At 37.2% G+C, this 16,939-nt stretch overlaps 1 protein-coding gene across 1 annotated transcript; it reads left to right on the forward strand.

The window, feature by feature from the left end:
- Positions 1-11,559: 11,559 nt before the first annotated feature.
- LOC106370483 (WUSCHEL-related homeobox 4-like) lies at positions 11,560-12,863 on the forward strand. Its single transcript, XM_013810484.3, has 3 exons — positions 11,560-11,853; positions 12,037-12,357; positions 12,447-12,863. The coding sequence occupies exons 1-3, from the start codon at positions 11,608-11,610 to the stop codon at positions 12,648-12,650; spliced, it is 771 nt and encodes a 256-aa protein (XP_013665938.2). The 5' UTR covers positions 11,560-11,607; the 3' UTR covers positions 12,651-12,863.
- The last annotated feature ends 4,076 nt before the right edge of the window (positions 12,864-16,939 follow it).

Here is a 16,939-nt window from a genome sequence, read left to right on the forward strand (position 1 = left end):
AATAAAAGAAACTTTCATAACCTTCTTTCATAGATTATTATCTATCGAGTAATTCTTAGAAACTTGAAAATATATCCAAATAATTAATAAGTACTTGTTGTATGTAGTAAGTGATCGAACAAGTCAAGTAACTTGCAAGTAACATATTTTTGAACAAGTACTCGAAATAACAAGTAATTTTTTTCGACAAGTCAAGTACAAGTCAAAAAATTTATTACTCGTTTAAAGCAAGTCAAGTATCAAGTATACGTAAAAAAAATAAGTACTCGCTTTGCGCCCACCCGTAATCAAAAGTAATGAGAGTCATTTCTGAGTATTGGATCTTTTCAAAAAAAAAAACAATTTCTGAGCATTGGGATTGGAAGACACATTTGCCCCCTTATTTCATTCTTCTTCTTCTTTTTTTTTCATTTTTCTTTAATTTTTTTGTGCAATATTTCATTGTTCTTATTATTCTTCTTTTCTCTAAATAAAGTAGTTGAGACTTGAGAGCCACCGAAAAGCACTCGACATCATATCATTAAAGCTACCTTTTCTGTGTGTTTTCTAAAATAATTTCTTGAGATGAAGAAAGGTGCGAAAAAATGATGTCCCTACTGGGCTGCAGATAGTAGAATTAATGAAAGATTTTGTCAAGGTTTTAGTTTGGAATTTTCTATTAAATCACATGCATTTTGATCCACAAAAAAATCGAAACCTAACTTTGTAAAAGCAAACCTATTGGCTCATGGGTCATTGTCAATCTCAATGAATATATAAGTTTTTTTGATACCCATGTATTTATAACAGACTATTATTTTTAGTACCTCAACATTCCGCCTAAATTATAGGAGCTCAAGACGTCTATTTTGTCATATCCATGTATACAACATATTCATCTATCTTATTAAAATAGAAGTACCATTTAGATATGTTTGGAAATAGTAAAAAAAAAGTTATTTGCAAACATTGATAGCAATGTATTAATTTAGTATTTTATAATTAACTTCGTAAATCTACATATACTATACGAATGGGTCTATATAAAAAACAAACGTACACTAATGGGTGTGTAATTTTGTAATATCTTAAGACATGTTTTGTGTTGGTCCTATGCTAATCAAACTAGAAATATGACATATGTATAAAATATAGACATGAGATTAGAGATCAAACCAAGTCATACACACTCAAAACCATAACTGATTATAAGAATACAATTTCATACAAACCCAAAACCATATAAATCCACTAGAGTTATGTATAAACCACATATAGATGTTTCAAAAAAAAACCCAGATATACAATACTAGAAACAGAATTACCCAACATACAAACCTTAAATTTTAATGGACTATCAAACCGGTCATTGCTATATTGATTATTCAACTGATCAAATCTATCTTGTTAAAGTAGAAGTACTATTTAGATATGTTTGAAAACATGGATAATAGTAAAAAAAAGAATAAAATGTTATTTGGAAACATTGATAGCAATGTATTAATTTAATATTTTATTATTAACTTTCTAAATCTACATATACTATACGAATGGGTCTATATAAAAAAACAAACATACACGAATAGGCCTGTAATTTTGTAATATCTTTAGACATGTTTTTGTGTTGGTCCAATGCTAATCAAACAAGAAATATGACATATATATAAAATATAAACGTGAGATTAGAGATCAAACCAAGTCATACACACCCAAAACCATAACTGATCATAAGAATACCATTTCATACAAACCCAAAACCATATAAATTCACTAGAGTTATGTATAAACCAGAAATAGATGTTTCAAAAAAAAACCAGATATACAATACTAGAAACAGAATTACCCAACTTACAAACCTTAATTTTTAATGGACTATCAAACCGGTCATTGCTATATTGATTATTCAACTGATCAAATCTATCTTGTTAAAGTAGAAGTACCATTTAGATATGTTTGGAAACATGGATAGTAGTAAAAAAAAATAATAAAAGGTTATTTGGAAACATTGATAGCAATGTATTAATTTAATATTTTATAATTAACTTCCTAAATCTACATATACTATATGAATGGGTCTATATAAAAAAAAACATACACGAATGGGCCTGTAATTTTGTAATATCTTTAGACATGTTTTTGTGTTGGTCCAATGCTAATCAAACAAGAAATATGACATACGTATAAAATATATACGCGAGATTAGAGATCAAACCAAGTCATACACACCCAAAACCATAACTGATCATAAAAATACCATTTCATACAACCCCCAAAATCATATAAATTCACTAGAGTTATGTATAAACCACATATAGATGTTTAAAAAAAAAAAACAGATATGAAATCCTAGAAACAGAATTACCCAACATACAAACCTTAATTTTTTATGGACTATCAAACCGGTCGTTGTTATATTGATTATTCAACTGATAAAATAATTTGAAATGCCATCGATTTTACCGCTCACCTTAAAATTCTTTCTACAATATTTATGGCTCACAACATTTTACGGACGTCCCTGTTACATGATACAATGATGAAATACATAGTTTAAACAATAAACAAAAGTAGTTAGATGGAATCGTTAATTTTTTTGTTTTCTAAAGTTTGTATATGCTATAAAACATGCACCTGTGCAGTCGCACAGATCAAGATCTAGTTTTTGTTAAATGGGAAGACAACCTGTGGCTATATAAAAAGCCGATAAAACTGTACTGCAATTTAGTGTGCTTATTCCAAAGCATGTGGTCTTTTGTAATTTAAAGAAAAAATCATGAATCAATATATATATATATATATATATATATATATATATATATATATATATATATATATATATCATGAATCAGTATATCAACTAGTTTCAAAACAGGTGGTCTTTTGGTATTTGAGATATCAGGTTAATAACGGACGTGCCAGCTATTTCTGGTTCGATTTGTGATTTTTGTAAGGTCCAATCCAGACACTAGTCAAGATAATCCTCGCACGAACTAAGCTGATAGGCGGCCTAAGCCGATAGGCGACCTAGCCTGATAGGTGACTCAAGTCTATCAATCATATTTTAAATTTTTATTATTTAGTTGTAATATTCAAATATGGTTTGAAAAGATAATTTCATTATCTAATTACCAAATAAATCTTGAGGGATAAAGAGATCTAACCAGAGAAGAATTAAGACCGAGTGGTTTGTCCGATTAGGCGAGTGCTCGGGTGGTCAGGCGAGACGATTGGTCAGAGTTTGGGAAAGGACAGAAAAGGTGACTTTGTATTTTTGATTCTCTTCTTCTCATTCTTTTTATTTCTCTCTAATTGGCTAAGGTGAGTGTGATGACGTAGGGTTAGGACCGAAGGTTTATGACTAGTCGGTTCATGGTCATTTCCTTTGGGTTAGATTATGATTATTTGGTTGGATGATTGAGTGTTTCTTATCGATAAATAAGACATTGAGGCCGAGTGTATTACCTTTGATTAGTGCATTCATGTAGACTACTCAAACCGGGTATATTAGCCTATAGACCCTAAGTATGGTTGTATGCTTGGCTGAGTCCAATGGTTCGATCGGTTTACATAAGGTACTAGGTGATTGGTTAACGCAGACAACATATGGGAGGAATTCTCCAAGGTCTACCCTTGGGAATGAACCATACCCAGCGGACCGAGACCATGAGGCCGAGTGTTGAATGGATTGATTGGGTCAAGAAGCCATCATCATCTAAAAGGCTTTCAGATCATGTGCATGTTAGGATTAGATTTTGGGACTAACCGTGTAGAAAGAATGATTCATCTCACTAAGAGATTTTTAGTTGCGTATGCCTCATTGAATGTGGCAGGTTCTAAGGATTGTTCGGGTTGACACAAGACAGGCAACTAGTGGGTTTGAGTGGTGTTTGAGTCATTTAGGTCTCATGTTGTGTAGAATCCCTTATGATTTATACACAATGCGGCCATATGGCTTTCTTTGCTTATGTGTGTTTGATTGAGTAGTTAGGGAATAATGGTTAGAACCTTACATGAATATTATACGTGAACAAGATAAGAACTTAAAAATATAAACTGGTCCAACTCGGGTCGCCTATTGCCTTTGTGAGTCAGGTTCGGACTAGCGTCTTGGTCGGGTATTACAAAGGCTAGAACTATGAACCCACTAGCCATGGGCCTTGGGATATGACCCAACATCAACACACTCACCTTAGAAAATCATGAAGAACGTATGAGAAGAGAAATTGCAGTGCTTCAAGGAATCCTTTCAGTGTCCTTTTAAGAAACTGACCAACTGCCTCGTCGGACTGTCCGACCACTGTCCTTGTCGAGTGGACCACTAGGCTTCAACTGTTTGCCGGTTAGCCTTCTTCTTGCCTCTCGCCGAACTTTCTCTATATATATACATATTTCTGTCTCTATGACTTTTCCTTGTCTAAATGTCTAACCCCCAAAAGAAGAGAAGTCAATAGATATTTACAGAAAAAGGGGAAATATTTGATGGGTCACCATTGGACAAGGGAAAAAATGGTACAACTTTCACTCATGACTATTCTCCCTTCTACTTGTGCCCATAACCACCCTAAACTAAACCTCAACCGCCATTGATCCCCTTTGCTTCAGACCAACCCTATCCTAAAATAACCCAACCGAGCCACCCTAGCCTAGATGCTTAACCACTCGAACTCACCAAGTAAACCCGGAAGTTATGGTCGACCCGACACAACTATCCGGTCAAGCTGTTCATCAAGCTTGTTGAGCTGGCCACCTAGATTGCCGAGCTGGTCTACTAGACTCTGAGCTTGTATTCTCAGCTATCATAACTAGCTCTGAGCTGACTACACTCTTCTCGAGCAATGAGAGACTTTGTTTCGGTCGTAGAAACTTCCCATGCTTCTGACTCGATCTCTCGACCACGCTTATGGAGTATCGGGGTTGATATTTTGTCTCCACATTGACTACGCTTGTCTATAGAACGACTGTCTATTCCCATGCAGGACAGAGTGTGTTAAAACTTCTATGTATTACCTTTCCTTGGTCACAATGAACCTCGACATTTATGTTTAAGGCGTGATTTGCATTTTGATGCTGTCAGGAATAGGTCTTGGATTTTTCCGGCAACCAGATCACCAATTGAGGTATTTCAAATAACCTTGACTCAGTTATCTCCTCCTAATCCGGTGTAGGATGAGGAAAAATTCCTTTGGCTTCAATCAAACGTCATTTTCAGTAGGTCCTTCTTCTCTAGAGTAGCATATGAACATTTTTGTTAGTCTTCTCATCCTCAACCGTGGCATAGTGTGGTCTGGTTTAAGGAGAAAGTACACATGAATTCATTTACAGCCTGGATTGCGATCATGCGCTTATTTCCATTGAAACAAAATGTATGGGTTGGGATTCAGTCCAGACAGTATAATGGTAGTTGGATAACAGGTGATCTACTACACCTTGATATTAGTCGGAAAGCATTCCAAACTCATGTCAGATAGTGTGATACCCTTTCGTAGAAAAGTCTACTTTATAACACTAAGTTTTTTTCCTACTTTATAAGACTGGATGATTCCGTCGATAGGATATATACAAAATAAGATGTGTGATGAAGATCCTTTAAAGATGTGTGTCGTGGTTCTCATCTGAGGAAATCCACCACCAGTTGTTTTTTGACTGTCCTTTCCTCGTGAAGTATTTGGTATTTCTTTGCAGCTCAAATCTGGCCACAGCTTCCATAGGATATCCAGTCCGTGGCAGCTTAAATCAATCTCCCTTGGCATTAGCAATCTTTTCAAGCTTTGTGCTTAATCAATCTAATATTTTAGGCAACAATCAACCTTGTATGGAAGAAACATAATACAAAGATTTTCAAAGCCTTTGAATCAAAGGCTCCTACTCTCCATTAGGTGTCGTTCGCAAGTCAGCTGACCATCTTGTTTGTTATAGTTTGCTCTCTTTTCCGGCTCGGAACTTCAATCAGCTTCCTTTCTCGTGTTTTACTTTTCATGTAAAAAGCCTTCTTGATTATTGTATCTTCGTATTGAGTTGTTTATGTTTTTATTCATTATTAATAAGTTCCTAAACAACATTGCAAAACTATAAAAATGGTTAAAAGTTTAATGTGATTACCAAAACAATTTAAATCCATATATATATATGAAAGTGGTTGAACTTCGGTATAATTACAGTATTCATATTATAGAACTCGAAATCAGAATATAAAGAACGCTTTTCTTTATTGCTTTAGAAAAATAACTCAAAAAACTAAAACTTTCAATCACACACAATTCGTAGCATATGTCATACTCGACATTGCTTTATATAGAGACATTATATTTTCCTATTCCTAATTGTAACACAAACAATATATTATGATCCTTATCTCTAAGATCATAAACTAACTAGGAATAGGTTGCTTGACTCTCAAGCTATTGTCAAGCTTATCTCAACATTCTCCTCCTTAAGCTTGACCTCACTTTCACACACTTCAAGTACTCCAATTAGTCGCCTCATCTCTTTAAACTTCAAACGGCCAAGTGACTTTGTAAGTTGTCGGCTCGTTGTTCATTTCCCGGTACATGCTCAACTTCAACTTGTTCGTTCTCCACACACTCACGTATGAAGTGAAATCTTCTATGAATGTGTTTACTACGCCCATGAAACACATGATTCTTTTTGAGTGCTATTGCAGATTTGTTATCAACTCTTATGATGACTTTCTTAGTTGTTTCTCCGACAACTTCACTCAAAAGTTCCTGAAGCCAAATCGCCTGTTTTGCAGCTTCCGTTGCTGCCATAAACTCAGCTTCACATGAGGATAGTGCTACTATCTCTTGTTTTTGAGAACACCAAGTCACAGGGCTATTGTCGAGATAGAAAACGTGACCGGTTGTTGATTTAGCATCATCAACGTCCACACTGTGTGAACTATCACTAAAACCAGTCAAGACCAAACTTGTTGCTCGAGTGAAACGTAGACCGAGGGTGGTTGTTCCGCGTAGATACCTCAGAATCTGTTTCAAGGCTGCGCCGTGAGACTCCTTGGGATCTTTCATAAACCTACTAAGCACTCCAACAGGAAAGGACAGATCAGGTCTTGTATGCAACAAATAGCGTAAACATCCAATGCTGCGTCGATATTCCCTTTCATCAATGCTTCTTTCAAGTGGAGACTTCAACAACCTTACGTTTACTTCCATGAGAATATGAGTAAGGTTGCACGCTTTCATACCTGTTTCCTCAAGAATCTTTCTCGCATATCTATCCTGAGATAGAACGATGCCTCCATCATACTGTCGTACCTCGATGCCTAGGTAATAGGTTAGTTTACCTAAGTCACTCATATCAAACTTGTTTCCCATTTCTTTCTTGAAGTCGATTGTAAGTTGTAGAGAGGAGCTTGTTACAAGTAGATCGTCGACATAAACACACACAATGAGAAGATCTTTCTTCTCCTCCTTTCTGTAAAGCGAAGGTTCTTTAGAGCACCGTGTAAATCCAAGCTCTTGTAGAATCGTATTAAGTTTAATATTCCAAGCTCTAGGAGCTTGTTTTAAACCATAAAGAGCTTTCCTCAATCTGTAGACTTTGTTTTCTTTCCCTTTTACCTCGAAACCCTCAGGTTGGGAAACATATACCTCCTCCTTGAGATCACCGTGTAAGAACGCTGTTTTAACATCGAGATGATGTATCTCCCAACGATATGATGCTGCAAGTCCGATGATTAATCTGACTGTCTCGATCCTAGCTACTGGTGCAAAGACCTCGTCATAATCAATGCCATGTTGCTGAACATATCCTTTCGCCACTAACCGAGCTTTGTACTTACTGATACTCTCGTCTGCGTTTCTTTTAATCTTAAAAACCCATTTCAGTCCAATAGGTTTGAACCCTCTTGGTAGCTCAACAAGAGTCCAAGTATTATTCTTCTCTATGGACGCAATCTCGTCTAAGCAGGCATCGATCCATACCTTTAACTCCTTAGCTTCGTTGTAGTCGTATGGTTCATTGTTAATTACCATCAGCAACCTTTCACACTCTGCTTCTGCCATTAAGACGTAATCGTCTAGATAGGATGGTTTGGAGCTTATCCTCGACGATCGTCTTGGTTCTGACTGAAGCTGTTCTTCTTCTTCTTCGTGCTCTTCTTTATCACTTTCTTCTTCGCTATGTGTGTTCTCGTCCATCGTCGTAACATCATCTTGATTGTGATCATCCTTTAATGGCCACAGCTCTACTTCAAAACTCTCAGCTCCCTTAGACTCAGACATCCCCCAGTTCCACCTACGTTCTTCATCAAAGTGGACGTCCCGGCTTACTACGATCTTTTTGTTTGTAGGATCCAGTAAGCGATATGCTTTGGTGCCCGGTTCGGTTCCTAAGTGCACCAAGACTCTTGATCGGTCGTCGAGTTTCTTTCTACCTGCCTCCTCTGTTCTTGCAAAGCAGACACACCCAAAGACCTTGAGATGCTCAAGATTTGGCTTTTTACTTCGTAATGCTTCATACGGCGTTCTTCCGATCAAGGATCTTGTTGCGATACGATTAATTAGGTAAGTAGCGTGACGAACAGCTTCACCCCACAGGATGTTTGGTACGCCCATGTGCTTAAAGAGACTTCGTGTCATCTCCATTAACGTACGGTTTCGTCGTTCGACGACTCCATTCTGTTGGGGAGAGTAGGGAGCAGTTAGATTTTGATTGATACCGTTCTTGTCACAATAGGATATAAACTCTTATGACATGAACTCTCCTCCTCTGTCACTTCGGAATGTTTTTACTTCTGCTCTTGTTTCTTGTTCCGCAAGTCTCTTGAATGTTTTGAATTTATCAAATGCCTCACTTTTCCTTTCAAGCAACACTGTCCACATGTATCGACTGCAATCATCTATTAGCACAAATACGTAGCGCTTGTGCCCTGGTGTAGTCGGGGTAATGGGTCCACATAAATCTCCATGGACAAGCTCTAGAAGATGATTTGCTCTGTATCCGGTTGACTGTGGGAATGGCTGCCTCGTTTGTTTTCCAAGATAACACGATACACACGTCTCCTTCTCGATGCTCAGTTGAGGTATGCCAACGACAAGTTCCTTCTTTATCATCAACTTCATTGTCTCTAGGTTAACATGCCCAAGGCGTGCATGCCACCTTGATGAGTTACTAGGAACTGTTGTTAACATACACTGAAAGGTGTCCGCTTGCAATATTACTTTATACAAGCGGTTCCTTGATCTCGTTGTCTTAACTATCAGATGTCCCGCACGATCGAGAAGCATTAGCAGGTCGTCTTTCATTCTCACTTCGCACCCTGCCTCTGTGGCCTGACCCAAACTCACAATGTTGCTCTTCAGACCGGGTATGTAATAGACATTATTTAGTATCTTCTTCTCACCTCCCTTTAGGATAAACCGAATCGAGCCTTTCCCCTTAATATCAATCCTAGAATCATCCCCAAATCGCACTTTTCCAGTGATTTCTTCATCCAGAGAGAGGAAGAAGGAACAGTTACCACTCATATGGTTGCTTGCTCCGTTGTCGAGATACCACAAGTTCTCTACGCCTTGCTCAGCTTCAAACACGCTTGGTTTTACCTTCCTTTCGTTTAAGTAAACTACCTTGTGCATCATCAACTCGTCAGCCTCTTGAGTGTTATCTTCTTTCTTCTCTACCGTTTCTTGCAACTTAAGCAACCTATCCGGACAATCTGCTGCATAATGACCGAGTTTGTCGCATCGAAAGCATGTTATATGAGATGTATCTCGGTCTTGAGTCTGTTTATATGCCTCTCTCTGTGCGTAGAAGCCTCCATTACGGCCTCGTCCTCTTCCTCTCCAGTTTTTTCTTCCGCCTCTGCCACGTCCTCTGTTTCCTCCATAGTTATCACGCTGAGATTCCATGTTTGTATACATGAGTTTCTCTTGATCATCATGGTTCTCTTCTTCTTCGCATATCCGTTCTTCGTACGCCTTTAACCTACCCACAATATCTTCAAAGCTCGTCATATTTAGGTCCAAGACCTGTTCAAGAGACGCGACCATATGAATATACTTCTTTCTCGGTAAGTTTTTCAAGAATTTCTTCACCAACTTCGGTTCTTTGATAATCTCCCCGAGAGAGGCAGATTTAGATGAGATTTTGGCAAGCTTCGCTACAAAGTCATCTATAGTATCTGCTTCCTTCATCTTAAGTCGATCAAAGTCTGCCATTAAAGTTTGCAATCGTGCCTCTCGTACTCTCTCTGCCCCAACGTGCCTTGCTTTGATTGCGTCCCACACTGCCTTGGCTGTATCAAGGTCGCCTACTTGCAAGGTTAGAGCCTCAGGTATAGATTGGAATATCAAAGCAATAGCCATGTTATTTTTTTCTTCATGTTTGTTGCCGGGGTTGATAGCTTCCCAGACCTTGTTGACCTTCAACGCAATCTTCATCTTCATGGCCCAAACAGTGTAATTTGAGGTGGTTAGCATCGGAAATTTTATCGAAGAGGGTCCTGTCCCCTTGGTGGTCGTATCTGGATCGTCTTTGATGTCAGCCATCGTTTCAGTCGTTGGTTTCGTGATACCAGTTGTTCACGATTCGTGTTTCCAGGTATCGAACGCTCTGATACCAAATATAGAACTCGAAATCAGAATATAAAGAACGCTTTTCTTTATTGCTTTAGAAAAATAATTCAAAAAACTAAAGCTTTCAATCACACACAATTCGTAGCATATGTCATATTCGACATTGCTTTATATAGAGACATTATATTTTCCTATTCCTAATTGTAACACAAACAATATATTATGATCCTTATCTCTAAGATCATAAACTAACTAGGAATAGGTTGCTTGACTCTCAAGCTATCGTCAAGCTTATCTCAACACATATTTTCCGAAGAAAAGCTTATAATAACATTATTTGTTATAATCACTATTTGGTTTTTGTTATCATTATTTTGCATAACTTATGTTGTTTGACTTGTTTGTCTTACACATGAATCTCACTCATCCGGTTTGATAAGCTAATTCATTTGTTCAGCACCATCTGACGTGCTATCAACAGCACTATAGTAATACAACTAGTCTACGAGAGAGAGAGAGAGAGAGAGAGAGAGAGATTTGGTACTCGGTTTAATAATATATTGCTACATCTCAATCCACGCATGAATGAATAGTAGAATACACATGAATTACTTTATTGTAGTTGGTACGGATTATACATGGTTCGAAGTAACATGCAGACTTGAACACATTACACACGTACGCATGTATTATGTGTATATAGTAGACACATCACACACGTACGTCTATCAATATTTACGCCATGAAATTTCACTTTCTAAAAACAAATCATAGATTTCACTGTCTTTACTTAGTCTGAAATTTGGTCTTTATCTAATGCATTTGCTTCCGAATATTTAATTTTACAATAAAGATAAAGAGATTTAAAATGATAAAAGTCAACCATAACCCATCATTTGGTCTTTGGTTTCCCGACGTCCCACTTTTGTAAAAAATCATCTGTTCTTTTCCATTCTTTTTCCTAGCCAACTGGATATCACCAATTATAGTTATTATAATTTATTCACTACACATTAATATTTCCACATCTCTTCTATATATACATCAGCCAAGTCTTGTAACGAGACAACATTTTCGAAATAAAGATATTAAAGCAATGAAGGTTCATGAGTTTTCCAATGGGTCTTCGTCCTGGGAACAACATGATTCGCCATCATCCCTTAGCCTAAGCTGCAAACGCCTCCGTCCTCTCGCCCCTAAGCTCTCCGGCAGCCCTTGCTCTCCTTCTTCTTCCTCCGGCGTCACTTCCGCTACTTTTGACCTCAAGAGCTTCATTAAACCCGATCAAACCGGTCCAAGAAAATTTGAATACTCTATTGAACACCAACGAGACCTTCCTCAAGTCAGTTATCTTATTTTACAGTCAGCATATTATTCTACATCCAAAATAACACTATCACAATATTAAGAGTTTTTCAAAATAACCATAGACGTAAAACATTGCCTAACTGTAATGACTTAATGGGTTCATGCCGTCTTCTATTATATTAAAATTTTCTTCCAACTAACAAATATGGTATGTTAGGTGGAGACGCACCAGGGAGGGACAAGGTGGAACCCAACTCAAGAACAGATAGGGATACTTGAGATGTTATACAAAGGTGGAATGCGCACTCCTAATGCGCAACAGATCGAGCACATCACTTCTCAACTCGGTAAATACGGAAAAATTGAAGGAAAGAATGTATTTTACTGGTTTCAGAACCACAAAGCCCGCGAGAGGCAGAAGCAGAAGCGGAACAACTTCATCAGCTTAAGTTGCCAAAGCAGCTTCAAGACCACTAATATCAATAACGCAAGTGTAACAACGAAGACAACAACAACATCGTCATTTGACGTAATCAGGGTGTGTATTGGTTAAGGATTAGTCTATATAGTTTTCTTATGCGTTTTTAGTTAACTATAATTATTAAGTTATGTGTATTGTTTGTGTAGAGAGACTCAATGGTTGAGAAGGGGGAGTTAGTGGAAGAAACTGAGTACAAGAGGACATGTAGGAGCTGGGGATTTGAGAACTTGGAGATAGATAGCAGACGAAACATAAATAGTAGTAAAAATGCTACAATGGCAACTACTTTCAACAAAATCATTGATAATGTAACGCTCGAGCTTTTCCCATTGTACCCTGAAGGTAGGTGAAGAAGATGAGGCAGAGAATGTGGAATTCTTATGTAGATCTGGTTTAGGTACAGACTAAGTATTTGGTATCTAGAAATTCAATATTAAAATAATCAAATATTAGAAAATAACAGAATCTACTTAAGAATTCCCTTGTAATCTGCGAATGTGATGTACCCCTATGTACATTTTTATTGCTATGTATTCTTAATTATGAATTTTTAGTTTAGCTCATCTCTTGAGTTTCTTTTTTGAAAAATGAGCTAATCTCTTGATTATAGTGTCTGTTCTTAACAAATCCAGTCGTTTTATTTTTATTTTTTATAACAAATTTAGCGGTGATTATGATAGACTTAGTACTTCTATACAATAATATTTTGTACTGTTATAACGACTCAAGAAAACATATTATCTTTTAATTACAAAATATTAAATATCTTATAACAACAGATGAACACAATAACATATATGCAAAACTATATGCTAAGTAATAATTAAGTTTAAGATTTAGTTTTGATAATTTTATATACATTTTATCAGATGATACTAGCGTAACAGTAATCTTGTTTAAAATTTGTATTCCCGATGATATGTTAGAATGTGTACATCAATAAACATCAATGTACATGTAAGCGGTGGTGTGTATGTGGTTAGTTGTTTGTCTGATGCTTTATTGACTCTCGCGAATGTTTTTTGGTATTTTGGTTGAAACAAGAGTGAGAAAGAGAGAATTTTCTTTATAGGTTAAAAGTTAAAATGGCATTATATGAGACACACTCACTGAAGTCCATGCACTCGCTTTCCCGCTACATTGCATGCTAGCTAGCTGTACCTATATACATATTTATATATAGCTCTGTATATTTTCCAACTTAATCATTGTACGTGACAATGATTTTCTCTTTTCTTTCTTTTTTGTTCCATTTTTTTTTCTGTTTTCTTTATTATTATTTTTTTTTTTGGTAAAATTCTTTATTTTATTTTTTGTCATTTAAAAATGTTTATTGCCGTAGAATTAATCATTCAGTTACATTATACGTAAATTTTAACATAAAAGAGATAGTCCTTTGTCCAAAAATAAAGATCTTATATAGTCCACAATCTTTCCGGATAAGCCGTCAGTGAAAACTTTTTTTTTTTTTGAACAACAGAAATTTTATAAACTTCAAACCGGCCTCAGGCCCAAGTGGTAGCAGCGTGATACAAGCAGGCTTTGGACAGATTGTCCGCAGGCCCATTTTCTTCTCTAGGGACAAAGGAAAAACAACAGAATTCAAAAGACGCAGAGAGACATTCGATGTCCGATAGAACTCCGTAGAGGTTCATCGGCTTGGAAACCGAATTTATCGCCTTGATTAGCGATAGAGAATCTGATCGAAGCCAGATTTTGGAGATGCCGATGTGTAGGGCGTGGGAAAGGGCTTCCCTCACCGCCAACCCTTCAGCCATGAGAACCGACGAAACCCGAGCTTGGAATTTGCATCCATCCGAGACGATCAGCGCTGTAGAAGAGTCGAAGATCCAAGCGAGACCTGCATCAAGAGATTCCTTCCTCCAGGCCGCATCAGTATTGCACGCGACTGTTCCGGTGGGGAGTGAATCAGGTCTTCCTTGGATCTGAGTGTTCTTCGTTACTTTCGGAGGAGGTTCCTGCGCTTGGGTCCATTCCCGAGCACCCATCAAAGCCTTTAGAGCTGTAGTACTCGCAGATGCAGGGCGCGCTTCGAACAACAACTGATTTCTAGTGATCCATAGATTCCACACCACCCAAGAGAAGATGTCACCTGAGACACCGCAGGGTGGTAGGCAGAGCCACGATGTTGCTGCTCCGACAGCTGATATGATCTGCGGAAAATCATCTGGTTCAATAGGAGATGTGAGCGGTATTAGGTTCCATACCTGTCTTGCAAAGGAACAATGGAGAAGGAGATGCTCTGTAGTTTCTGTTAGGCCACAATGTACGCATAGAGTGTTCTGCATCAGTCCTCTCTTCTGAAGATTTTCCCCAGTGGGTAGAGCCCCATTTATAGCTTTCCAAATGAACAACTGTATCTTTGGAGCAGTCGAAATCGACCACACCGACTTGTACCAGTTGAAAGTACTAGGGATGTTTGCGCTGGTGTGATCTTGTTCCTGCATTGCTACGGCTGCTGCATAGCCTGACTTTGTTGAGTAGATTCCAGTCTTCGAAGGATACCAAATGTAAGAATCCTTAGCTCCTGTCTTACTTGGCTTTAATTCTAGTATTGCCTCAGTGAAGCCCGGCATTATCTTATTGATGAGCTCTTTGTTCCATTCACAGGCCCCTCTGGTAATTAAATCTGAGACAAAAAGGTCACTGTCTCCCTCCCTGAGAGGACCGTGTGGAATGACGCGGTTCGAGGTGGATATCCATGAATCAGTCCAGACCTTAATCTCAGTTCCTTCCCCTACAGCTCTTCCAAGATGTGATACAAGTAGATCTCGGCCTGCTAAGATGCCAGTCCACCCGTGTGATGCGCCTTTAGCTAGTTGGACTTTAAGCAAAGGAGATTTGTGGCAGTACTTCCCCAGCAGGACACGGGACAGCAAGCAGTTTGGGTTGGTGAGCATGCGCCAAGGGAGCTTAGCCAGCAGGGCCGTATTGAAGGTTTGTATGTCTTTAAACCCAAGTCCTCCCATTCCCTTAGGCTTAGTGAGTTTATCCCAGGATAACCAACACATTTTCTTCTTTCCTGTGTTTGAGTCCCACCAGAAGCGTGTAAGGGCTGATTGAATCATATTACAGATTCCTACAGGTAGTGGAAAGCATGTCATAGCAAACGAAGGAATAGCAGAGAGCACAGCTTTGAGGAGGGTCAGCTTCCCTGCTGATGAGAGGAACCTAGTAGACAGAGCAGCAGCCTTGATTTTTATCTTGTTGACAATAGAATGGAAGAGGTCTTTTTTCCTTCTTCCAAAATGTTCGGGCAATCCTAGATACTTCCCGACACCTCCTTCTTTTGTGATCCCCAGTGTTCTTTTGATCTCATTCCTTACTCTAGAAGTTGTTTTTGCAGCAAAGGATAAAGACGACTTGTCTGTATTGATCCGCTGGCCAGAAGCTTCTTCATAAAGAGTGAGAATGCATTTCAGGGTAGTGCAGCTTTGTTGATCCGTGGGAATGAAGAACATAGTATCATCAGCAAACAGTAAGTGATTAATGCTTGGACTGTTTTTTGCTATTTTAATTCCCGGGAGTCTCCCTTCTCTTTGGGCTTTGGAGCACAAACCGCCGTCGGTGAAAACTAGATTAGTTAAATTTGCTTTCTACCATGCATCTCCAATATAGTTATAAACTTATAACCTAATCTACTGTTCCCACAATAAAATAAAAATTAGTTCAATCAAATAATGTATGTGAATATATTATACGTGGATTTTGACAAAGGATTATATGTACATTTATTTATGTTTATTTAATTTTTCTTACAATAAGTTAGGTGTGTGCATATCCTCACAAAGGAGTATATTTTACACGAACACACAATATTTATGTTCTCCCTCTGTTTTTTAATAGATGATATTTTAGAATTAAACACACAAATTGTAGCAAAAATATTTAATTTTTATATTTTCAATAAAAATATCATTTATTATTTCACCTAACTACAATTTGATCCAATAATAAAATAGACTATATTTCCTCTGTTTCATATTAAATAAGATTTTATTTTAAAACTTTTGTTATAAAATAAGTCGTATTAGAATTTCAATGAAAAATTTGTTAACTTTATATACTATATGACTCTTTCTATTCTCTAATTTATTTTTATTCATTAAAATACTATTAGGGATGTTTATGTTTAGAAAATATTTTCTTAATCTATATACACAAATCTAAAAAGACATTTATGGAGGAAGTATAATACTATTGGTCATATAATACAAGTTGTTAATAAATTTATATTAAAAATGTTATTTAATTTGAAAGAAAAACGTCATCTAGGAAAAATAAGTTTTTCTATTGTATTTCTAGTGTAAACGAACACCTTTCGGTCACACAGATTTGACATTAAAATTACGGAATATTAAAGTCACTCTTCTCTCATAATCATATTCTCAAATGATTATTTGCCACGCAGTTTTAATTGGTGCCCGTGGGGTGTGGTGTTCCATTTCTTATAATCTTGGAGGGAACCGAGATTGAAATTTAAAAATAAAGAACTTTACTCATTCGGTACTGGGGCCATTGATAATTTACAATAAGTCACTGTTTCTCGGATATCACGTGTACATAATAATTCGAAGATAATTTCACAGTACAGTAGAACCTATATAAATTAATATTC

This window comes from Brassica napus, chromosome A8, assembly GCF_020379485.1.
Source record: "Brassica napus cultivar Da-Ae chromosome A8, Da-Ae, whole genome shotgun sequence".
Taxonomy (NCBI): domain Eukaryota; kingdom Viridiplantae; phylum Streptophyta; class Magnoliopsida; order Brassicales; family Brassicaceae; genus Brassica; species Brassica napus.

Coding starts and splice junctions, on each gene's coding strand:
- LOC106370483 (XM_013810484.3), top strand. CDS start 11,608: ATGAAGGTTCATGAGTTTTCCAATGGGTCTTCGTCCTGGGAACAACAT. Junction 11,854..12,036: donor ACCAACGAGACCTTCCTCAA/GTCAGTTATCTT, acceptor ATGGTATGTTAG/GTGGAGACGCACCAGGGAGG. Junction 12,358..12,446: donor CGTCATTTGACGTAATCAGG/GTGTGTATTGGT, acceptor TTGTTTGTGTAG/AGAGACTCAATGGTTGAGAA.